Consider the following 25,864-nt stretch of genomic DNA (forward strand, 5'->3'; position numbering starts at 1 on the left):
AAAAGGCCAGACTCAATTCCGACAGGTCACGGATTCCCCAACGGACTATTGCCTCCTTATACAGTTTTTCCGAAATAAATGGAAAGGAACATGAATATAGATCACATTTAAAAATATGTCATATATTATTAATAAAATCTTGTTTCTTTTGATATATTAACTTACCTGAGTAGAGACTCTGTCTAGAAGATAAGTGACTTTCCCGTACTCCCCAGAGTCAGCGTCTCTGGCTATAATGTTCGCGACGGTTGTGCCGGGCTCCACGTCTTCCTTTATTCGGTATTCGAATGGCGACATTTCGAATATTGGATTGTTGTCATTTTCATCTAAAACCTAAGAATTTGATGCTCGTTTATTTGGAGAACATTACAGCAGTGAACTGTATAAAACGAGATAATTTAGCAAAGTTGCTACGATTGTTAGTTACCCTTTCACGCCGAAACTACCGATATGGCTAAATTTTTAATGGAGATAGATTCTACCCTGGATATAACGCCTTTGTGTTAATTAAGGGTATATTACATATATTTTTTTTATCCAGAAAAATGCCTAGTTCCCGCAGGATTTGTTTAAAAACTGAAATTCAGGGGTGCGTCGCCTAGTTCTTCTAGTTTCATAGTATCTTTCTGACGATAATTTACCCTTTGGTGGCGAATGTGTCACTCTTAGCTCAAATTTAACTTGAGCAATTATATGTATCAGATATTAGGAAGAAATTATCCCCTCTCTTAAAAGACAACAGGCCTTGCCCAGTTGTGGGCCATTAAAATAGGCTGATAGATGAAAAATGTTCAAAGAATGAGTACAAACCTGTATAACCAAATCTACCACAGCATATCGAGGTGGATGGCCGCTGTCTACCGCCTTCACTGTGAGATTCAACCACGAATGCGTTTCGTGGTCTATTTTGCTCGCCACCACCAACTCTCCAGTTGTACTTTCCATGTGTACTAGATTTAATAGATCCTCTGATCCTGGAATAATTGATATTATATATGAAAATGGTTTATTGGAAAATTGCCGCTCCCTATTTAAATTATAACTTCAAAGTTAAAATATTCAACAGTCCTGATTTACATTTTTTTTTCTTACATTATACAACTTATTGAAAATCTTCAAATCAAAAGAAAGTGTTCTACTCCTATTTAAAGCTCTCTCACTCTCTTTTTAGACACCAGATTGAGAAAGATTAAATTGAAAAATATCGCTATCTTTCATCTCATTGCAACATACAGAGAGAAATTTTCAAATTCACATTCTCTCGTCACAAGAGATCTAAGAGTGTACATTTTTATATTATTAATTCGTTGAGAAGCAATGTTACTGACATAGCTCAGCGAATCACGAAGCTGAAGTGGCAATGGGCTACCAAATGGGTTAGAAGATCCAATAAACGTTGGGGTCCCAAGGTGCTGGAATTGCGACCCCGCACCGAAAAGCACAGAGTTGGTCGACCCCCCACTCTGTAGGTGCAACTCTGTAGGTTGCAGGGAGCCGCTAGATGCTGGTGGCTCAAGACCGCCTATGCAGCAGGCCAATGTCTAGCAGTGGACGTCCATTAGCTGTTAATGATCAGAAGTTAATGACCTCTTTGGTTTCTTTGAGGCATATGAGTAGATGTCAATTTACTCCTAGGAGATCTAGAGGAGGGTATTAGAGAAAAAATATGCCTAAAACGACCACGTTCAAACCGAAAATTTCCCGGTAATAAAGAAATACTAAAATAACTCTAGCTAGAGAGTCTTCCTAAAAAACTTACCTTCCAGAAAATAAGTCATTGTCCTATTCTTATCAGCATCATCGGCTATCACAGTATCGATATGCATTCCGTTCTTGGAGTTTTCCGTGATCGAAGTCTTGTAGAATGGTTTTCTGAATTTGGGGTTATTGTCATTTTCGTCCTCTACCATTATGGTCAAAGTGGCTGACGCGGTTTGCAAAGGTCCACCGTCTATGGCGGCCATGTCTTCTACTGTGATGGTCAATTTAATGATTTCTACTTTCTCTCTGTCTAGCAATCTGTTAAAATATAATTCTTGTTACAAATTGAATTAATTGGTTCAATTTTTTTTTCGAATTTGTAGAAATATGCGTGCTTGCTTGCAATGAATGTAATATCAATGAATTTAATGAGACTTTTTATTATAAAATTTTAATCTATGGATTTTATAAATTAGGTATTATATTTTAAATATTTTTTTTAAATTGCAGTCGTTAAATTATAACTGTCATGAAATCGGACATTTTTTAAGAAATAAGTGATACTTTAGAGAATATTTTATTTGCACGCCTAATTTGTGGTCAAACATTTGAAAAATAAATGAATATTCTAATAATTGGGAAAAGAACGGAAAACAAACCTCTCGCAAAATCTGTTCTTAGCGGACATTTACTGGCAAATTTAAACTTTGTACGTCCTGCGGTTTTCGAAATTTTTGATGAGAATTTTTGAACGATTTCTATCGTATTTATCGATTTATATCGTATTTTTTTTTTATTCTTTACAAGTTAGGCCTTGACTACAACCACACCTGATGGTAAGTGATAATGCAATCTAAGATGGAAGCGGGCTAACTTGTTAGGAGGAGAATGAAAATCCACATCCTTTCGGTTTTTACACGACATTGTACCGAAACGCTAAGTCGCTTAGCGGTACGTCTTTGCCGGTAGGGTGGTAACTCCCACCAGCCAGACCTGGACCAATTAAGAAAACCTCAATCGGTCCAGCCCGGGATCGAACCCAGGACCTCCGTCTTGTGAATCCACCGCGCATACCAATGCGCCACGGAGGCAGTCAAGAAGAGACGGCCGAGAAGAATGATAGTTATGATAACAAAACCATACCTCACAACTCTCAAAGTCCCGTCCACAGTGTTCAAGTCCCATATCGACAGATAATCGTACTCAGCAGCAGACACGGGCACGCCGTCCTCGTTCTTGGCGTAACTTGCCGTTTTGTCCAACGCGAACCGAAGCACCGGCTGCTCGTCTAAATCGTGCGCCTGCGCGCGGTATATGGTTGTGCCCACCTAGAAATATGATATGCTATAATATATATACTAATATTATAAAGAGGAAATATTTGATTGTTCTTCTATTTATTATTATATTAATATTGTGTTAAAATTAATTTCTGGAATGATTTAAATGTAGGCAACTAATACAATATTTTGCATGCGCATCGGGCTTGTTACAGATTACATTTATTTGTTAAGACCTTTTAAACTGTATCAGCAAATAGGATTTGATATTTGATTATTTAATTGTTTTTGTTGTAAAAAAAAAAACATTTTTAATAAAGATTTAAAATAATTAGATTGATTTAAAATACATTTGACACAAAACAATGTCACTATCTATAAATCTGGATGAAAGGACCGTTAAAATTTGAAAAATACGGGGATTTTTTCTATACTATAATATTATAAAGAGGAATGATTTGATTATTTAATTGTTTGTTTGTTAGCATTGAATATGCTCCAAAACTACTGAACCGTTTTGAAAAATTCTTTCACTGTTGGGAGGCTACACTAACTTCGGGTGCTATATTTTATCCCCGTATTCCTAAAGGAAAGGAAACTGCGCTGGTAAAACCGCATGGCGTCTGCTAGTTCAAAAATAAACTAAATTATAAGTACAAGATAAAATTTTCGAGTTATTACAAAATGGCGCCCTTTTCATTTGTCAAATAACATTTTGTGACATATGCAGGGCCGTGCACTACATAAATGCATATCTACACCTGAGGATTCATTCCGAACCTGGATTGGTTAGGAAACTATCCGATTTGCATCTATAGAGCCTAGTTAAAAACCTTGTTCAAATCGCTAATAGGAGGTATATTAAAAATATTGTCAACTATCCAACTAACCTGAGTATTCTCCATTACATGCACTACTCCAGGCTCAAGCAAGATGGGTGGCTTGTTGTTGACATCTACAATGGTTATATTCACTATGACGGCTGCACTCAGTTGTTGGTCACCTATACCGCCGTCGATGCCCACCTAGAATATGCTAGGTGTTATTTGGAGTTGCTATTTTAAGCCAGAGATATATATTTGTAGGAACGAAATTTGTGTTAGGAAGGAGGCTGGAGCGATGAAAGTAAGTTGTCGTGCGTCGTCAAACCTGCGCCCTGAGTAACAAGCTTCGGACACTGCTCAAAGTTATCCTCTGCCATTTGGGGGTTTATTATTGGTTACATTCTTGGTGGGAATTGTGAGACTTGATAGGCTTACTCGTACATTCCATAATTGTTCTTGGCAGACCGTCTTAGACGTATAGTTCTAAATATTCTTGCGGCACCTAGGGATATAGGCCTTGTAGGGATTCCACACATCACGATCCTTAGCTGCTTGCATCCAGCGAATCCGTGCGACTCGCTTGATGTCGTCAGTACACCTGGTAGGGGGTCGACCAACACTGCGCTTTCTAGAGCGGGTTCGACATTTCAGCACCTTGGGACCCCAACAAAGTATGTGCCCTCCTTATTTCTGATTCGATCACGCAGACTTACTCCTAACATAGCTCGTTCCATCGCCCGCTGTGTGACTCTGAGCCCTCTTGTGAGGTCTATAGTTAGCGACCAAGTATCGAAACCATAGGTTATCACTGGCAACACGCACAAAAAAACATTGAGTCACTAAAATAGGTGATGGTGGTCATCACTAAGGTGATGAAGTTATAATAACTCACCACAGTAAGAGTGTACTTCGTTGTCTTCGGATCCGTTCTATCAGGGTCCAGCGACGACCCGTTGGCGACAGAGATGAGACCCGTGCGCGAGTCGATCACGAACTTGTCGCTCGCGCCGCGCTGTATGCGATACACCACGCGATTGTTGGGCGACGATCCGTCGCCGTCGCGAGCTTTCACCTGACCATTTCAAGGAATCCTTTATAAATTTATTCACAATACCGTCAATTTTAAAAATACCTATACAAAAGTCAAACTTGATGTGGAATGTTTATCAACAAACAAATTAAAAATTAAAAAAGAAATTTCATACCATATTTATTTAAAAATATTGTTTTTTTTAAGTATTGATATTTTATATTATTCAAAAGATATTATTAATAACAATAATAATAAAGCCTTTTATTTCCTATAAACCTTAACCTAATTACAAAATATTATATATTTTCTTAATTCTATGTTAGTAATATTAAATAAAGTTAGTTTGTTTCATTTTTATTTGTATTACTAGCAGGTGCCCGCGACTTCGTCCGCGTGAAAATCGATGTACATTTTCGACGCCGTCGCCCCTTCTATTTATATTTTCGTATGTTTTATATATAAAAATTATAAAATCACAGCCCCGGCCGAAGGCCGGTGTACAATAATGTGCGCGTTTTTTGTGCTTGGGTAAAATGCAAAGTCGTAGCCATCGTCGGAGGCCCTATCCAGCCCCCGGCCGACGGCCGGCGTGCAATTAATTGTGTCTGCGTTAAGTGCCCAGCCGTAGCTACGGTCGAAGACCCTATCACAAACTCCCGGACGAAAGAGGGTGCACAACAAAGTACGTACTTTTTTGTGCTTGGGTAAAATGCCCAGCCGTAGCCACGGTCGGAGGCTGCATCACAAACTCCCGGCCGAAGGCCGAGCCACAATACAGTGCGCGGCCGAAGACCGCGCGTCCCGTATTTTGTGCTTGCGCAAAATGCCCAGCCGAAGTCACGGTCGGAGGCTGTATTACAAACTCCCGGTCGAAGGCCGGGTCACAATACAGTGCGCGGCCGAAGACCGCGCGTTCCGTTTTTTGTGCATCGGTAAAATGCCCAGCCGTAGTCACGGTCGAAGGGTCTATCACAAACTCCCGGCCGAAGGCTGGGTTACAATACAGTGCGCGACCGAAGGCTACGCGTTCCGTTTTTCGTGCTTGGGTCTACGCGTTCCGTTTTACGTGCTTGGGTAAAATGCCCAGCCGTAGTCACGGTCGAAGGCTGTATCATTAACTACCGGCCGAAGGCCGGGCCACAATACAGTGCGCGGCCGAAGGCTACGCGTTCCGTTTTTCGTGCTAAGGTAAAATGCCCAGCCGTAGTCACGGTCGAAGGCTGTATCATAAACTCCCGGCCGAAGGCCGGGCTACAATACAGTGCGCGAAGGCTCTACCACAAACTCCCAGCCGAAGGCCGGGCTACAATACGGTGAGCGGCCGAAGGCCGCGCGTTCCGTTTTCTGTGCATCGGAAAAATGCCCAGCCGTAGCCACGATCAGAGGCCATATTACAAATCCCCGGCCGAAGGCAACGCTTTTTTTTTGTTTGGATAAAATACCCAGCCGTAGTCACGGTCGAAGGCTGTATCATAAACTCCCGGCCGAAGACCGGGCCACAATACAGTGCACGGCCGAAGGCTACGCGTTCCGTTTTTCGTGCTTGGGTAAAATGCCCAGCCGTAGTCACGGTCGAAGGCTGTATCATAAACTACAATACGGTGAGCGGCCGAAGGCCGCGCGTTCCGTTTTCTGTGCACCGGAAAAATGCCCAGCCGTAGCCACGATCAGAGGCCATATTACAAACCCCCGGCCGAAGGCCGCGCTTTTTTTGCTTGGGTAAAATACCCAGCCGTAGTCAAGGTCGAAGGCTGTATCATACACTCTCGGCCGAAGGCCACGCGTTCCGTTTTTTGTGTTTGGGTAAAATGCCCAGCCCTAGTTACGGTCGAAGGCTGTATCACAAACTCCCGGCTGAAGGCCGGGCTACAATACGGTGCGCGGCCGAAGGCCACGCGTTCCGTTTTTTGTGCATCGGAAAAATGCCCAGCCGTAGCCACGATCAGAGGCCATATTACAAACCCCCGACCAAAGGCCGCGCTTTTTTTTTGTTTGGGTAAAATACCCAGCCGTAGACACGGTTGAAGGCTGTATCATAAACTCCCGGCCGAAGGCCGGGCTACAATATAGTGCGCGAAGGCTCCTGGCCGAAGGCTGGGCTACAGTACGGTTCTGCGTTCCGTTTTCTGTGCATCGGAAAAATGCCCAGCCGTATCCACGATCAGAGGCCATATTACAAATCCCCGGCCGAAGGCCGCGCGTTCCATTTTTTGTGCTTGGGTAAAATGCCCAGCCGTAGTCACGGTCGAAGGGTTTATCACAAACTCCCGGCCGAAGGCTAAGCGTTCCGTTTTTCGTGCTTGGGTAAAATGCCCAGCCGTAGTCACGGTCGAAGGCTGTATCATAAACTCCCGGCCGAAGGCCGGGCTACAATACAGTGCGCGAAGGCTCTATCACAAACTCCCGGCCGAAGGCCGGGCTACAATACGGTGAGCGGCCGAAGGCCGCGCGTTCCGTTTTCTGTGCATCGGAAAAATGCCCAGCCGTAGCCACGATCAGAGGCCATATTACGAACCCCGGCCGAAAGCCGCACTTTTTTTTTGCTTGGGTAAAATACCCAGCCGTAGTCAAGGTCGAAGGCTGTATCATACACTCCCGGCCGAAGGCCACGCGTTCCATTTTTTGTGTTTGGGTAAAATGCCCAGCCGTAGTTACGGTCGAAGGCTGTATCACAAACTCCCGGCCGAAGGCCGGGCTACAATATGGTGCGCGGCCGAAGGCCACGCGTTCCGTTTTTTGTGCAACGGAAAAATGCCCAGCCGTAGCCACGATCAGAGGCCATATTACAACCCCCCGACCGAAGGCCGCGCTTTTTTTTGTTTGGGTAAAATACCCAGCCGTAGTCACGGTCAAAGACCCTATCACAAACTCCCGGCCAAATGCCGGTCTATAATAAAGTTTACGTACAAACTTTCAACCCCTATTTCACCCCCTTCTGATTTTATTTTCGCTATAAAAAGTATTCTATAACCTGCCCCGTATTATGTTCTCAAACCGTGCTAAGTTTCATTTGAATTCATTCAGTAGTTTCAGTGTGATGCCCGGTCAACAAAAAATAGGGACAGACAGACAAATAATCGAAAAAAAATGTTTTTGAATTCAGTATCGATTGTATAATGCCCTAAGATAATTTTTTTTTTTTAAATTAATTAAAAAGTTCTGTAATTTGACCTGTTACAGTTTTATTATAAGTATACAGATAAGTATTTAATAGCTATTGCGCCAAATTCGTGCTCTTTTTATAGTAATAAATCTTGCATAACATTATACGATAAAAAAGTAGACAATGTGACTATTTAAACACAAAAAGGATTATTCAGTTTGAACCTGAACTTTTAAGTAGTTCCTGAGATTAGTTTCGCGCGTTCAACCAAATAAACAAACAAATTGGTCAGTTGAGTATAGAATATGTGCCTCAATATCGATATTACACAGTTTTAGTGGAAATCTCGTTTCTCCAAATAACGCCTGCGAATCAATTTGAGCAATCCGGTTATTTCAAGATAACTTTTTTCTATCTGTCCGATTTTAATGAAACAAAGCCTATATGTTGCCCTGAACTTTGCTTAATCTATTTGTGAAATCCGCGTCAAAATCCGTTCAGCAGAACCAGAGAATAGCACGAACATACAGACAGAAGGACAGACAGACAGACAGATAGACACACAGACAGGCAAAAAAATAAAAAAATATATTTTTGTATTCTATTGCTCATTTCTAATCGCCCTAACTTGATTTTAGTTAAATTTGGTCAAACTGCAGACACTCGATTTCTACTCTTTTATTATAGTATAGATAGATAGATAGATAGATAGATATATGCTGTCGCGACATTTTTTGTAGAAAATGATGTGTGCTGCGAGAGAATGAAGCTGCTGTATTTGCAACCCCTTGGCCTTTTGAATAGCAATGACAATGCTTGAGGGAATTAGCAGACTGTTGGGAAGGCGCCATATACACCTTGGGTTACATTATTGGAGTTTTAGGAAGGATCCCTATTTTTTTTAAAATAAAATATAGCCTATAGCCTTCCTCGATAAATGGGCTATCTATCACTGAAAGTATTTTTCAAATCGGACCAGTAGATCCTGAGATTAGCGCGTTCAATCAAACAAACAAACAAACAAACAAACTCTTCCGCTTTATAATATTAGTATAGATAGGAATCCCTTTGTAGGGTATAGGCCTCCTCCAATTTCTTCCATTTTTCTCTTTCATCATCATCCAGCTTTTCCCGGCTATCGCAATTATATCGTCCGCCCACCGCTTGTGTGGTCTGCCCACGTTTCTTTTTCCTTGTGGCCCAATCCATTTTGTGGTCTTAATAGTCCAACGTTGGTCTGAGCACCTCGCTACATGGCCGGCCCAGCTCCATTTTAGTTTCAGAGCTTGATGTGAAGCATCTGTCAGTTTTGTCTTTTTTCTTATAAAATCTTTCTTATAATATCAAAAGATATTAACTATATGTAATTGTTCTAAGCTTAATCATATTTATGGACATTAATTTAGCAACAAGTAAATTAAAACCATTATTAGGTGTGAGATGACTAGCGATTTTTTAATTTGTTTGTTGATAAACATTCCACATCGAGTTTGGCTTTAAGAAGGGCATTTCAATCACAAAGAGAAAAGTTTTTTTAATACCTCAAGTACACTAGTCCCGCCGGGCATGTCCTCGGGAATGGACCGCTTGTAGATCATTTGCGTGAACAGCGGAGCGTGGTCGTTCACGTCCTGCACGTATATCGTCACGGGCACGGTCGACGAGAGCGACGGCGTGCCAAAGTCTCGAGCTCTGACCTACAAGAAGAGCAATTTTAAAAGAATTGTTTTAGGGAATATTATAAAGCTGAAGAGTTTGTTTGTTTGATTGAACTAATCTCAGGAACTATTGGTCCAATTTGAAAAATTCTTTCATTGTTAGATAGCCCATCTATCGAGGAAGGTTATAGACTATATATTATCCCCGTTTTCCTACGGGAACGGGAACCACGTGGGTAAGACTGCGCAGCGTCAGCTAGTTTTGTTAGTATTAGAAAACAAAGTCCACAGCCACGTCTGTCTGTCGTATTCGTGAGAAACTCTAAATGTTTACGTATACAGTTTGCCCAGGTTATGTGTAAATTAGTTGATATATGAAGATAATAGTTAGAAGTTTTGGAAAAAGTGAAGTCCTGAGTTTTTATCGAAATCACTTTCACAATCACAAAACAATGCATTTTTTGCTTTTAAAGAAGGGTTCTTCTGCTAGTTTTGTTGATTAATATTTAATTGGACAAAAAGACGACCCGCTTACTGTTAAATAGAAAATCATAATCTACTATAACAGAAAATTTTGGCAACATAAACACAAATGTTAAGTTTTCTACACCAGCAATCAGGAGTAGCGTCTTAAAGAGACTACAGATTTTGGCCTAAGATCGATTAGTATACTTTAAAGGATTTTTTTAAATCTTGTACTAGTTGTCATATCTATTTGGTTTTCATTTTGTAAAATATCAATGAATTACAATTTACAATACAATGGACTTGTAAAATAGAATTGTATTTACATACATTTTGCTGGTACTCACAGTTAAATGTACAGGTCGAATGTTGCTGTTATCTCCAGGTATTTGTTCGAAGTCTAGACCACCGACCGGTGTAATGATGCCCAAGTTAGGATCTATTGAGAAGTTGTGTTTATAATCGCCTCCCACTATTGAATATTCTATGTGACTATTTTTTGTACCTGAAATATATATTATATATTAACTTTATTTAAAAAAATATATAATCAAGGCTATATTGAGGTAAGAAAGTAAACTTTACTGCCATAGCTGATTCGTCACATTCCTCACTGAGCCTCTATCAAATGGTGAAATTGTTATATGGATTTATGGTATGTGACTTCTCTTTATTGCTTTGTCCTATGAAAGCAAAGGCAAGATACTGTAGCTTATCCATAGTAATATTTAGTTTGTAGCGTATCCATAAGTTGATAACGCAATTGTAAGTCGAATCTATTCACACATTTCTTTTGCCTCTTACCTTGTACTAAAGCATACGACAAAACATATTACCGTAAAAAACAAAAGATTAGTTAGCAGTCAGTTTCATCCTAAGTTGTGCCTAACAAAATGAGTCTCAAAATTAATAAAAAATGGCAGATATCCTTAATTTATGAAAATAAAATGTATATTTTAATAATAAGATACAAGTTTTAGTTGATAGACAGATTAAATACAATTAGTCTTACCATTTAAATCAATATCTCGCGCCTCTAAAATGAGTGGATTTTCAAATTCTTTTTCATTCTCTAATAGCCTCGCTTCGTATTTGTTAGCGAGAAACATAGGTGCATTGTCGTTCACATCGTCGATGTTTATTATTAATTGAACGGTGTTTCTATTGCCTTTGCCCTGCAAATGAAAATATATCCAATATATTTTGGGGAAAAAGATCAACCCTACACCCATTGGTCACAAGTCCGGGAGTTTTTCTCTCTGCCACACAATGAACCCGGAACCCGCACGGGGAATCTATGGAATGCTAAGAAATTTGTCTCATGTTAAAAATGCATATATCGACCTTTTGCGTAATCAATGTCTGTTTGTCTTTAATCTTAATATATGTATAATATATATATATGCAAAAGGTCATTCACCATGAGTCCACAAAATCCCGAAAACCGCTTGACGTATAAAGATGAAATTTGGCAGAGATAGCTTATAGTTAGTATGTATCCGCGATAGGGCCGGATTAAGGAGGTCAAAGGGCGGACGAAGTCGTGGTCGTCCACTGGTAAATGTATGTGACTATAAAATACACTGCTTAAGTAAGTCTGCCAACTCCTCTCTCTCACACTCAGAACCCCGCGGGAGAAGACTCAATTTACAGGGTGTAGTCTTGAATATTTTGTGCATTTTCAACAGTATTTACATATTAATATTGTTTTAGGGTTAATTTACACGAGCAGCAACAGCAACATGCTGCTTGTGTAAATGAACCCTTAGAGTTAGGTATATACTCGTAAAACGTTTACCTGATCGTCTCTCGCCTCAACAGTTAGGTAATGCCTCGACACCAGTTCCCTATCAAAACTGTCAACTCCCGCTTCCTTCACAGTTATTACGCCCGATATCGGGTTGAGAAATAACCTGCAATACATAATCAATAATTTTAAAATAAAATTGTAATAAATACAAGAATACCATAAAAATAAGGTGATGATATTGGTATACTGAATGAAAGAATAATAAACTTCATGATGTCATATCTTTATACCCTGTAATATTCAGACGAGGAATTAATTAGGTCGTTCATCCATACTTACAAATGAGCAATGCTGCCTCCTAAGCTAGTGTAACGAATGCCCCTAGTGCCGTAATTATCTGAATCCTGATCAAAGGCCTGCACCCAAGCAACTGTAGTGCCGACAACACAATTCTCTGGTATCGACACAGTGTATAGCGACTCGGTAAACTCTGGGAAGTTGTCGTTTTCATCCTTTATGTGTACCATTATTGGGACAACACTGTAAAAAATGTTACAAATAACAAGATTACTTGATTAAACTGTTCAGGCTATAACATTCAGCATTGAAGTTTTGGAAGGGTTAGAATATGACTTGTTCTGTCAGCATGACTGTTAATACTTTCATACAAGTTTTCTTCTAAGCAAGGGTTAATGATATTTTTATTATAAAGGTGTTTGGTTGCATGTTTAGTTTCTGTATTCTTTAAACTTCTGTATTTCAAATGAGCATTTGCAACATTTCAAGAAACATAAAGTTTTCTTGGTGAGAGCAGACAAATACCAAGATTGCATATTTTCATGTTTACTGAGTACCTATGAAATAAAAGAAATAATCCTAGTGAAATATGCAGAACATCTTATTACCTCATTTTGGGGTCTTTGGATACAATTTCTTTGGCAACTATACTAAAATTCATAACAGTAACTTTCTCATAATCCAAATACATGGGATTGTTCACTCTTATTAAAAAGGATGCTTCATTGATACCCTTGAATGGTGTGACATCAAATACACCATTGTCACCCACTAAATAGAGTTCAAATGTTCCATTTTTGCCCTGTAACAAGGAAATGTCTTGAAGTACGTAAATGTTTTTACATTAATTTAAAAATTTGATTAATAAACTTAAAACAATTACATATAGTTAATAAAATTTGCATAACATTTTACATAGGAAGTTTAAAATACAAATACCTTCATTTCTACTAAAAATTCTTCTATTGAATTCTGCATATTGAATATGGCTTTATTATAGATACTGAACTTTTCTCTAAGGAAAAGCTTACCTGGTCATAATCAAACACCTCAGGCACACCATCTTGTAAAAATGTTATAGGTGTGTTTTGTTGGGCATTCTCAATAATCTCACCAACATATTTTAGGCTCCTGAATCTTGGCTTCTCATCATTTACATCTGTCACTATGACTGTCACTTCAGTAGTAGCACTGGGTAAAGGGGACACCATATGAGATTCCTCAGTAGCCTGTAAATAAATTTGTAAACAGATTTAGACCATCATCTAATCTAATCCTTAGTTTTCCATCCAACCATTTTGAAATATCTCATTAAAAATGTGATGTATAACTAAATACTGTTTACTATGTGATCATATCAGTGTTGTCATGTGTAATGTTAAGTAAACTTTATATATTTAAGTTTACTTCACCTTTTAACCTTTAGCTAGTCGAAAAGAAAATTAAAAAACATAATGTCATTTTACTATTTCTTTTTAATTCAGAAAAAGTTGACTTTATTATTGTTTTGTAATACTGGATAAAATATTTGAATAAATATCAGTTAAGTTGAACTTATATTATAACTGATGTTTTTTAGACTGTGATCAAATAATTGTGACACAGAATTTTACCCTAAAATGAATGAAAAGTCCACTTGTTTCTCAAGAGCCTATTATTATTGGTACAATTCGTTATCATCATTATCAACCCATATTCGGCTCACTGCTGAACTCGAGTCTCCTTTCAGAATGAGAGGGGTTAGGCCACCACGCTGGCCCAATGCGGATTGGCAGGGCAATCAGAGGAAGAGGTCATATCCACTGGATTATCATGGCTCAATTAAATTCCATTGCTCATTGGTACAATTAAATTTTTTATATTGACAGTAGCTTATTGTCAAAGCAAATATTAGTAAATAATATAATTACCAAAATCTCCAAAATATAAGCTCCATTGCTATTGTTAGGGTCCTCTCTGTCCAGGGGGCTGACGGTGTAGACTGTGCCAGAGCTGCTGTCAATGTCAAAGTGCTCCTCACCACCAGATATGATGCTGTAGGATATGCGGTTGTTGATACCCCTGTCACCATCAATGGCCCGCACTGTAACAAGATTATACAAGTTTCAATAAATAAGACATTTTGTGAATTAAAAAAACTTTGATAGTAACTAGCAGTTGCCCCTGTTTCACTCGTGTAATTCCTGTTTCTGTGGGAATACAGAGATAACTATGTAGCCTTCTAGTAGTGTTGTCATTTTAAAAAACAGTAAAAGAAGAGGTTGAACTCAGATCAATCAGCTATAAAAATTGCATTAACACTTGCTACTGCCTTCAGTCATTGATGCAAAAAATTTTATATGACTATTCTGGCACAATTTTTTAATTGAGAACAATTGCTTCATGTTAGCAATAAACATTTCAAAATTGGCTTAATGATAGGTGGCTACTAAAGTTAGATGATGTATAGAAACCAGGCAGGAGTATAGATTATATAACTTCCTTTTAAGGTAGCTTATACCTCTAAGATCTTAGACTGCATCAAGACTCTTATTTTGATGATTGGGACCTCTGTGTCTGTGTATTCATATTTGAATAGAAAATCTATTAACCCAGCCAAAATAGTAATGACAATTTCAGCCACAACAGTCAATATTGATCTTATCTCTTATCTTATGCATAGAAAGACACATTGTTGACCAATAGTGACAGAGTTGAAATATCCTGTCTACTACTATTGGTTGATATTTCATGTTGTGGTGCAGATCGTAGGCCTATGGGAGTAGTAATAGGTTAATGTGAACATGTTTTTTGAGGCATTGGTGTATCAACACAGCCAGCTATGCCAGCAGCAATATATTATTTATTGTTGATTTACTCCAGGATATGATTACTTAGAAGCTATACTTATAGTCGAATAGTGAACAGTAGTTACCTTGCAAAACAGATGTACCAACGGGGGCATCTTCACTGATCCTCGTAACAGGGCTGGCGACGACGAACTCAGGCGGCTGATCCTCAACATCCTGCACTTTCACCAGCACGGCAGCAGTGCCCGTGTTCACGCGCCCCTGGTTCGCCCTGTCCACCGCCAGCACCCGTAACTGATACAGCGACTTGCGTTCATAGTCCAAGCGACTTGTTAGACGTATCACTCCTTTACCGTTCACAGTTTGTATCGCGAAGTTGTCTATATCGCCGTCGAGTTCTTGCAAATTGTACAGCACCTTTATATATTAATTACAAACAAAATTTAATATTCTACTTAACTTACTCCACAATAATTCATCTGTTTGACATTGACAGTTGACAAATGACAAACAAACGACGTTGATGGGACAGCTATGTTTCATTTTACGAAGTTTTGGAAATATTGTGTTGGAGGAAAATCGTTAGAAATCATAAAACCATGATAATTTAAAGTGTTTTTCAGATAGCATGGGTACGGTGACAGTTCGTTTCAGTTTTGAAAGTTTGCCACGATTCTCGATAAAATTAGGTACGCATTGGGAACGTCATATGGCAACTGTCACTGTACTTATCCTATCTGAAAAACACTATTTTACAATTATTTCATAAAAAGATTTGATGATAATAATAGGGATGATGACAGTTTTTTAAATTGTATATAAATTAAGAGTATGCTAATAGTAAAGCAATTTTGTAAAAGTAACAAGGTATCTGCGATCATAACTTTCGGAGCTACAGGGATTTAAAGGGTCAGATTTGCGGCGTTGCCGCGGATCCCTGAAAAACGCCCCATACAAAATGGTACGATCTTATGACGTCGTAGGCAATTAATGATCGTTAGATTTGTATGGGCGTTTAAACAAAATTACTAATATCTTTGTTATTTCTGCGTTTATGATTCATATATTAAAAAATGTTACTTTTAATGTAAGGAAGCTAAAACTGTATGAATTTTCATCTAATTACGATAAAATATTTTTAGTAGATTTTGAAATTTTATAATCTTATTTATTTTGCAAATATCCAGTCAATCTTTGCTTTTTATGTATAAATTAGTTAACATTGACCTTATTTACCCGAATGTATCATAAAAATCAATATATTCAAACCTAGTCATCATCCCCATTATTATTTGAAGCTCCGGTCAGAATAGCTAGAATCCTGAGCCGTAAAATATAAATCTGTTTTGCGCGCGTCTGTTATGTTTGAATTTTTAGCTTTTGGTTCTAGATTTCAACCTTGAAGGAAATCAAAAATGATGTATATAAAAACACCTAATAAATGAAAAATTAACATTTTAAATACACTCCTTATTCATAATAAACATATATACTTACTTGTCCATAAGCCCCTTCATCAAGATCGGTTGCTTCGACCGTGAACAAAACGCCAGGTGGCGCGTCTTCCTTGACCGTAATCGCTGAGGGGTAGGGTTTAAAAACGGGTTCGTTGTCATTTACATCCTCTACTAGCAGCAAAAAGCTTTGCGTGATGAAGTTCCCCTCCCCTAAATGTCCGTCTGTGAGCGTTAAAACGAACGAATACTCATCGCGCACCTGAAAACATAAATTTCATGACAGTGATTATTATGATTTAATTAGGTATTTAACATAACTCGGTCTGGATTTATAACTCGAGGATATCATAAATCTAATGTCGCATCCAAACACTGCCAGAGTGGCGTGGGAAGTAGCGAGGAAAGTAAGTATAGGGAAGTTGTGTGATCACGTTACTCGTTCTGCCTCATATTATGCCGCGAATTTTCGTGGAAATATTTTCATCAGTATTCGTATATTTCTGTGAGTAAAGCAGTGTGACCAGCTTGGCCTATCCATTAATTTGGTCTTTATTAACAACCTATTAGGTAATATCAACTGAGATCCTCTTATGCATACAGTAAGCCACAACTCTGTTTCAGTAAAGTGGTAGGTAATATTTGGTTGGTGGGCACCCTACCGGCAAAGACTTACCGCCAAGCGATTTAGCGTTTCGGTACGATGTCGTGTAGAAACCGAAAGGGGTGTGGATTTTCATCCTGCTCCTAACACATACTCCGCTTCCAGAACATAAATTGCATTATCACTTACCATCAGGTGAGATTGTAGTCAAGGGTTAACTTGTAAAGAATTAAAAATAAATTCATTTTAGGGCACCATATATTTATTTTTGAATTGGGTAGGAAAGCTTACATTAAAGTTATTAAAGATTGTTTCTTGTGTCCAATTAGTATTGAAGCACGCCAGTTTGCAATTTATGGGTCATTGTCCAATGGAAGAAACACTGCTTCCGTTACTGAATATCTAATATAAAACTAAAGTATTTATGCGATTAGAATAAAATATACTAAATAACTCAGACTTACCTCTCTATCTAATTCCTTAACTAAATAAATATTAGCTTCGTTGGAAGAAATGGCTTCAATTCTTAATATATCACTACCGACTTGCTCTCGGATACCAAATCGCAATGCGTCTCCATCGGGGTCAATACCCCTTAACCGGTATATTAAACTACCTGAAATTAAAAAAAAATGTAAGTAATTATCATTAGGTAGAACGTGATTATCACCAACTTTAGTTCTGTGGTGATTATGTTTTAATGTTTACGCATAGAGTCATTACGAATTAGCGAGTCCAGTTTGAAACGAAGCATATCGCTACGTTGACGGTTGAACTCATATGCCTGGGCCTGTAGCCATGCGGCACATCGAGTCTCTTTCTACAATCACTAACGCTTCGAAAACTAAAAAAAAATTATGAAAATGACGGATCCGATCGATAGCTTGATCACGTGACCTGTCAATAACAAATGTCATTTTCTTATTATTTTTAATTTTCGAAGCGTTTGCGAATATAGAAAGAGAATCGACGTGCCACTTGGCTAAAGGTGCTGGTGAGGTATGCATGACTGAATACAGTGTACTGTACTTACTACGTCATCCTCTTTTGTTCAGCGATGCGTGCTGCATACGTTTGCTTAATATGAGATGGGACAAAGGATGAAAGAGGATAAGCGTGCTATCAGTAAGAAAATAAGATCAGGTCATATAAACATTATGGTCTTACAGATTCAGTAGATGATACTGTACAAGCGGGGTTACCGTAGATAGAGTATTTCAGTGGATTTGTTTAAAATTTCAGAAATAAAAAACGTTTCACTAATTATTATTTGACTACCTGAGTTCTGGCCGTTACAGCCTCTTGGGCCATTATTTTTATTAATAGCTAGCTGACGCCGCGCGGTTCCCGTTCCCGTAGGAATATGGGGATAATATATAGCTTACTTATAGCCTTCCTCGATAAATGGGCTATCTCACACTGAAATAACTTCTCAAATCGAACCAGTAGTTCCTGAGATTAGCGCGCTCAATCAAACAAACAAACTTCAGCTTTATAACATTAGTGTAGATTAGTTTTATGTACCACACTTTTGTATTTATTATTTTTAATTTGACAATTTAATTAACATGAACCTACCTACTTGATTTATTGAATTAGTAACACGATAAGGGTGATTCTAAAATTATTACGATAACTAATAAAGCTTCGTTCCGGCTTCAGGTAGTTGTACGGTTTCCCCTGTTGCCGTGTTAGTTGTCTTGGCAACACCGTTTCCCCCTAAAGCAATTTCCGGGTGTCTATCCTGTCGTGGTTTCCACTCAACGAACTGGAAAGTGGTACGGTTTTAAGTACGAGTAAATGTTTGTTTTGGATGTTTTTTGTGACGATGCAAGCTTTATTCTTATGTCTGAATATAGGTAAAACTGTACCTACTATTTTATTAATATGTAACTGGTACTCCTCATCTTCGTGTTAATTAATTATTATAGTTTGGGATTTTTTTTTTATTCTTTACAAGTCAGCCCTTGATTACAATCTCACCTGATGGTAAATGATGATGCAATCTAAGATGGAACCGAACTAACTTGTTAGGAGGAGGATGAAAATCTACACCCCTTTAGGTTTCTACACGACATCGTACCGGAATGCTAAATCGATTGCCGGTACGTCTTTGTCCGTAGAGTGGTAACTAGCCACGGCTGAAGCCTCCCACCAGCCAAATATAATTATTATAGCAGGAGTCTTCTATCGCTTTCTTGTTAGTATAAATAATGTGAATATTGAGTTTTACCTAGGTAATAGGTATCTTTTATATCTATACTAATACTAGCGGACGCCCGCGACTTCGTCCGCGTGAAACTCGAGGTAAACTTTTAACTACCCCTACCCAACTCTACCCCTACCCTACCCTACCCTACTCCTACCCTACCCCTACCCTACCCCTACCCTACAACTACCCTACCCCTACCCTACCCTACCCCTACCTTTTCCTGAATTTTCATTGCTATTAAACCTCACGGAGCCCGAGACCTTTCCAACGAATGCAAAACCGTGGAAATCGGTTAGTGCGTTCTGGAGTTATAGCGTCAGGAAGGAAAACCCGACTTATTTTTATATAGTAGAAGACTAGCGGATGCCCTCGACTTCGTTCGCGTGAAACTCGATGTAAACTTTCAAATACCTCTACCCTACCCTACCCCCACCCTACCCCCACCCTACCCCCACCCTACCCTACCCTACCCTACCCCTACCCTACCCCTACCCTACCCCTACCCTACCCCTACCCTACCCCTACCCTACCCCTACCCTACCCCTACCCTACCCCTACCCTACCCCTACCCTACCCCTACCCTACCCCTACCCTACCCCTACCCTACCCCTACCCTACGCCTACCCTACCTCTACCCTACACCTACCCTACCCCTACCCTACCCCTACCCTACCCCTACCCTACCCCTACCCTACCCCTACCCTACCTCTACCTTACGTTGAAATTTTTCCTGAATTTTCTTTGCTATAAACCTCACGGAGCCTGAGACCTTTCCAACGAATGCAAAATCGTGGATATCGGTTCGTGCGTTCTGGAGTTATAGCGTCAGGAAGGAAAACCCGACTTATTTTTATACATATAGTAGATTATAAAGCTGAAGAGTTTGTTTGTTTTATTGAACGCGCTAATGTCAGGAACTACTGGTCCGATTTGAAAAATTCTTTCAGTGTTACATAGCCCATTTATCGACGAAGGCTATAGGCTATATATTATTCTCATATTCCTGCGGGAACACGAACCACGCGGGTGAAACTGCGCGGTGTCAGCTAGTGAAATAACCTACTGGTGAATTAAGTAAAGGAAGCCTTTAACGGAAGTTGCATAACTCAGACTTTACATATACTAACCATTTTTACCTAAGTCTAACCAAATTAGGTAATGCAGGTTCGTAGAAAGATTGCATCGTTCTCGTGCACTCGTGTACAACTTACGTATTAGAGAGCGCAGGTTATTGATTTTTTAACTTATCATTAATTTAATTAAATTACTAGATACTTAATTAAGTAGCGTTAAACGATAGGATTAGGACTTAATTTAAATTTTCAGCGGGTTGCTGGGAGCTGCTGGATGATAGCGGCTCGAGACCATTTTGTTTGGAAGTCCATGCCTATATTCTATGGCCTATGTGGCGTGATCGAATCAGAAATGAGGAGATCCGCAGGAGAACCAAAGTCACCGACATAGCTCAACCAGTTGCGAAGCTGAAGTGGCAATGGGCGGGGCACATAGTTCGAAGAGCCGATGGACGTTGGGGTCCCAAAGTGCTGGAATGGCGAACCCGCACTAGTAAGCGCAGTGTTGGCCGACCATCCACCAGGTGGACTGACGACTTCAAGCGAGTCGCAGGGATTCGCTGGATGCAGGTGGCTCAGTATCGTGATGTTTGGAAGTCTCTACAAAAGGCCTATGTCCTGCAGTGGACGTCCATCGGCTGATATGATGATGATGATGATGATGGCCTATTTTCAGCAGTGGACTTCCATCGGTTGTTAATGATAATGATATTGAAACGATAGTTATCTCTGCTCTCGACTGGAGAGAGACCTATTCTATTTCGATGTAATTAGACAGGTAGTAGACCTATCGATTTTCTCTACAAGTTGCAGACAACAACTAATAAATACCTAGAGAATACAACTGCAATTAATAATAAGTACCTACCTGGAGAATAATGAGTAGGAGGTAGATACTAAGTAACCATTAGCAATTTTCTCTATACAAGTCAGTGGAGAGTAAGTACAGGACATTAAGTATCGTCAACGTAAGTATCAACCCATATTCGGCTCACTGCTGAGCTCGAGTCTCCTCTCAGAATGAGAGGGGTTAGGCCAATAGTCCACCACGCTGGCCCAATGCGGATTGGCAGACTTCACACACGCAGAGAATTAAGATAATTCTTTGCTATGCAGGTTTCCTCACGATGTTTTCCTTCACCGATTGAGACACGTGATATTTAATTTCCTAAAATGCACACAACTGAAAAGTTGGAGGTGTATACCCCGGACCAGATTCGAACCCACACCTTCCGGAATCGGAAGAAGAGGACATTAAGAATAAATATAATTAAATAATTACCTTATAATATTTGAACTTACCTACAGGCGTTTCAGAGCCTTCCTTTAACCTTATGACAATTTCTGAACGTCCATCGATAAGGAAACGCGGTGGTCTGTTAGCTGCCACAACTTGAAGAACAACCAGCAACCACAGCACGGCATGGATGCATCGGTGAACATCTGGTTTTAACCGGACTCGTGGTAAAGATTTCGCAGTATCGCCGATATATCGCAACCGTTTCATCGTTCACCTGCCGCATCGGATCTTGCCTCTTATTGTCGTAAAGAACATTTTCTTACTATTTTCCTTCGCACGGTTTCGCCGTGAGAATATTTGGCGCGCGTGGCGTACGGCGAAAGTGAAACACTATTTAATTTCTTCTAAGTGCCGTTGACTCGTACCTGTAATGGATAGGTGACAAACTTTTAATTATTTCGCAAACTTAGAAAGGCGAGAGTGAATTTAACGCTGAAATGGATAGTTGTGTGTTTTACTATTACATTATATGTTAGCGTGTGACTGCGATTTATCACGATAGCATCTCTTACAGTCATTCATAGACGTTGCTGGGGACCATTCACCCGCTGAGTGTCCAATTCTCTTACTTACGTTATTTTTGTTTAAATTCGACTCTCAGTGAAACCGCGTTGCGTCTGCTATATTTGCTGCTGTTTTATATAATTTATGCTAATAAGGATCAGCATCGCTACCAAGTTATAAGCAAAACTAAATATTTTCTACAGTCTTAAATTACATACATATAAGATAAGGTGCGGTAGGTAGATAGTTTCTACTCTTATTGTTGTAAAGTGTATAATGTGGGTTATCGTTGTGGGTAACCAGTGCGTGTCAAAGGCTGTTCTGCTAACTGGCTGTGTCTTACCTATCTATTATCTTGTAACGTTTGTACATGTCTTACTTCACTCGTATGGTGGTCGATGGTGCTTCTTAGAAGTACCAACCTTTAGAAGTAACCTACCTTCAGAAGTAACCTACCTTCAGAAGTAACCTACCTTTAGAAGTAACATCGGTACTTAACTATGTTGCTATTCATTAGGTGAAGTGAATATCTTAGCTCTAGAGAATAAAGGTCACAGAATCCATTTAAAGCATCTATTTATTTCCATTATAATGAAAGTAAGACCTTGACTGCGATCTCACCTGGGTCTGTAGCCATGTGGCACGTCGATTCTCTTTCTACAGTAGATAACGCTTGGAAAATTTAAAAAATGTATGGGAATGCCATTTGTTGTTGACAGGTCACGTGATCAAATTATCGATTGGATCTGTAATTCCCATACATTTTTTTTATTTTTGAAGCGTTAGCCATTAGCGATATAGAAAGACGAGCCACATGGCTCTGGCACAGGGTTGAGGGTCTAGGACCTGATATTAAGTGACGCTGCAGTTTAAGATAATAGCGGGCTTACTTCTTTATCGGACGGTTTGTTTTGGTTTGTGTTTGGAGTACCTAGCCAAAGCCTACCACCGGACCAGACAAACTGGCCTATTCACTACTCGAGCTGGGAATAAAACCCAACACCTCTCTGTTGAGAATCGTAGCATTACTAACTTTGATCAGCGACTTTGCATGCTTTGAACTCGGTTAATTAATCACCAATGTATTTAAAAATTAAGAACCTTAGGAAGAGAGAGAATTCTTAAGAGGGTGGGATAAAGGAATTGCATCGCGGTTCCGTGCCAACTTTGGAACCCAGGAGGTCGTTTTAGTCCGTCTAGTCAGACATGTTTAGTTTTGACAGGAAGGGGTCCGAGGGCATATTTATTTCCATGACGAAAATAAGGGTAGGAAGTAACTAACACAGGCCCGGCTTGCTTTAAAATAAACTAAAAGTAGTTAAATGTCAAAGCAGAAAAGTTTTTCAAATAAAGGTAATAAATAATTTACGAACCTGCTACCTAATTCCAACAATTCGTTTCAGATTACATTTTTACTGTGCACTTTACACATTTTCTGTACGGGCGTCAATTATGAAGTTGAGAAATATCTCAGCAGCGATAAAATTTGTGAAATAGGTATCATCTACCTTGAGAATGAGTTTACCGTTTTACAGTTATTTGGAACTAATTTCACGAAAACGACTAATTTCTGTACTTGATCTTCATTGCACAAGACGATTTCTTTTACTATCTATTTGCGAACAGTACGATGGCTTGGTACCAATAACCATTGGATGGATATTTTGTAACAGTTTGCACTGTCAGAATAAAAGTAGTCAATTTTTCTTTCTATAAATTTAAGAATTTTGATACCAAACGGCACTTCGTTACAAACTTTTACTCGGTGGTTATGAGTAATTCGAACTTAATAAAAGTACCTATCTAGTGACTAAAACTCAGAATGAAACATACCTAGGAAGATATGTCTCGTAATTGTCTATACCTACTAATATTATAAATGCGAAAGTAAGTCTGCCTGTCTATCACGGCCATACCGCTTAATCGATTTGGATGAAATCTGGTATAGAGATAAATTGGACTTTGGTACCTATGTTTGGTACATATGTTTTCTGTACTTTGGAGCAAAAAAGGATACATTTTATCTCGGAAAAGTCCAAGGTTTCCGCGGGATTTAGATAAATACAATTGCACGCAAACGAAGTCGCGAGCGTCTACTAGTCAACTCATATTCGTTCGGCTCAATGCTGAGCTCGAGTCTCCTCTCAGAACGACAGGGGTAAGGCCAAATACCACCACGCTGGCCCAATGCGAATTGTCAGACCTCGCACCCACGATGTTTTTCCTTCAACGTTTGAGACACGTGATATTTAATTTCTTAAAATGCCCACAACTGAAAAGTTGGAGGTGCATGCCCCGGACCTACACCCTCCGTAATCGGAGATGTGACTATTGCAGGTTAATAATCCATTACGTCAAAATCTGAATACATTTGACGTGTGAACGCAGCTTCTGTCAACGACTCCTCAATACGTTACACACATCCGGCGCAGCGGGGCTTTATTTAATTATTTTTTACGTAATCCCAAACAATTGTTTCAAAAGCTGACCCGTGTGAACTGCGCTTTACAAAATTTTACTTGTTCATCGCAAATTGACGTAATTGTAGTGCTGGTGTCATTGTGATCGCGAGAGTATCCAACTAGTTGCTATTTTATAACAAGTTAACAGTCTTATTAGCAAATCTGGGAATTAGAAGTTATGCAACGTCAGCTGTTTATGAGAAAGATTCACTTGTTGTGATTCACAAAGGATTTCACATAGTTTCTTTTTAAGTAGGTATATGAGATTGTTAAGTGATGTTGTCAGCGACAGGTGCATTGAGGAATTGATCTATGCGAACTCAAACACTTCGGTATTTTACAAAATATATTTAGGAGTGTGCACAGGAGCTATTTGGGCTCGTACCACCGTCGCCATTTTACCATCGTGTTTTTCCGGCATAAACAGTACCCTATGTTTTAATCCATGCTATAATATATCTCAATACAAAATTTCAGCTACTTCGGTTAAATAGTCGAGGCGTGAAAGAGTAACAAACATTTATATCATCAAAATCATCAGTTTTCGCATATCTCGGGAAACCAGGGATTTTTCGGGATAAAAAGTAACCTATGTTAACGTGTTAATTCAGAGTAAAATCTATTTCCATTCCAAATTTCAGCCAAATCGCTTCAGTAGGTAGTAACGGCGTTAAAGTGTAACATACATCCAAACAAACATCCATACAAACTTTCGCGTTTATAATATTTTAGGATAAATAAGCTTAATACTTGGAGGGTTGAGGGTCTAAAACGTGCTATCTTCCAAAGACACCACAATTCAAACTCCCTTATTGGATACTGTACTTAGGTAGATACCTATGATTTTATCAGCTTATCAACATATGCTATTCATATAGTTTATCAGCCTATGCTATTCATAGGCTGATAAACTCTCAGCCTTCATTAAAAGAGGTATATCTGGATTAAGCAGGCTATTAGTCCATAGTATACGTTTTTATCGATTGCAAGACTGCGTTTCACACCGTGAACATTCGATTGTAATCTTTATTGAATGAGGAAACTATAATTTATGCATAAAATATAACCTAGAGTCTCAAGTTTGTTAAATATAAGAAACTTGATTCCTTATATTGCCTTTGGTATTTCTTGTCTATAAGATGCGTCGCTGGAACCGAATTGCCCCAATTTATGTACCTACCTATACCTACTTAGATATGATGAACATGTCTGTAATGAATCTTTGTGACAGCAGTAGTCAGGAGACAGTAACAAGAAATAAGTAGACTTTGATAAATAAAAAGTACATTAAATCTGAGCGGTTGTATAAGTTAAGGGTCAGTGAAAATAATGTAATTATAATAAACTAGCGGACC

At 39.1% G+C, this 25,864-nt stretch overlaps 1 protein-coding gene across 1 annotated transcript in view; it reads right to left on the reverse strand.

The window, feature by feature from the left end:
* Positions 1-25,864, reverse strand: part of LOC112047267 (cadherin-23) — a 56,358-nt gene that overhangs the window by 12,845 nt on the left and 17,649 nt on the right. The window contains exons 2-19 of the mRNA XM_024084337.2: positions 21,546-21,908; positions 17,423-17,574; positions 16,398-16,616; positions 15,026-15,317; positions 14,022-14,194; positions 13,143-13,340; positions 12,720-12,913; positions 12,154-12,354; positions 11,863-11,977; positions 11,077-11,239; positions 10,412-10,569; positions 9,483-9,638; positions 4,698-4,877; positions 3,872-4,006; positions 2,845-3,029; positions 1,760-2,019; positions 811-974; positions 166-333 (exon numbers count right to left, since the gene is read on the reverse strand). Coding sequence (XP_023940105.2) covers positions 166-333; positions 811-974; positions 1,760-2,019; positions 2,845-3,029; positions 3,872-4,006; positions 4,698-4,877; positions 9,483-9,638; positions 10,412-10,569; positions 11,077-11,239; positions 11,863-11,977; positions 12,154-12,354; positions 12,720-12,913; positions 13,143-13,340; positions 14,022-14,194; positions 15,026-15,317; positions 16,398-16,616; positions 17,423-17,574; positions 21,546-21,750 — 3,318 coding nt within the window. The 5' untranslated portion in view covers positions 21,751-21,908. The remainder of the gene's footprint in view (positions 1-165; positions 334-810; positions 975-1,759; positions 2,020-2,844; positions 3,030-3,871; positions 4,007-4,697; positions 4,878-9,482; positions 9,639-10,411; positions 10,570-11,076; positions 11,240-11,862; positions 11,978-12,153; positions 12,355-12,719; positions 12,914-13,142; positions 13,341-14,021; positions 14,195-15,025; positions 15,318-16,397; positions 16,617-17,422; positions 17,575-21,545; positions 21,909-25,864) is intronic.

The sequence above is a fragment of the Bicyclus anynana genome, chromosome 9 (genome assembly GCF_947172395.1).
Source record: "Bicyclus anynana chromosome 9, ilBicAnyn1.1, whole genome shotgun sequence".
Lineage (NCBI taxonomy): Eukaryota > Metazoa > Arthropoda > Insecta > Lepidoptera > Nymphalidae > Bicyclus > Bicyclus anynana.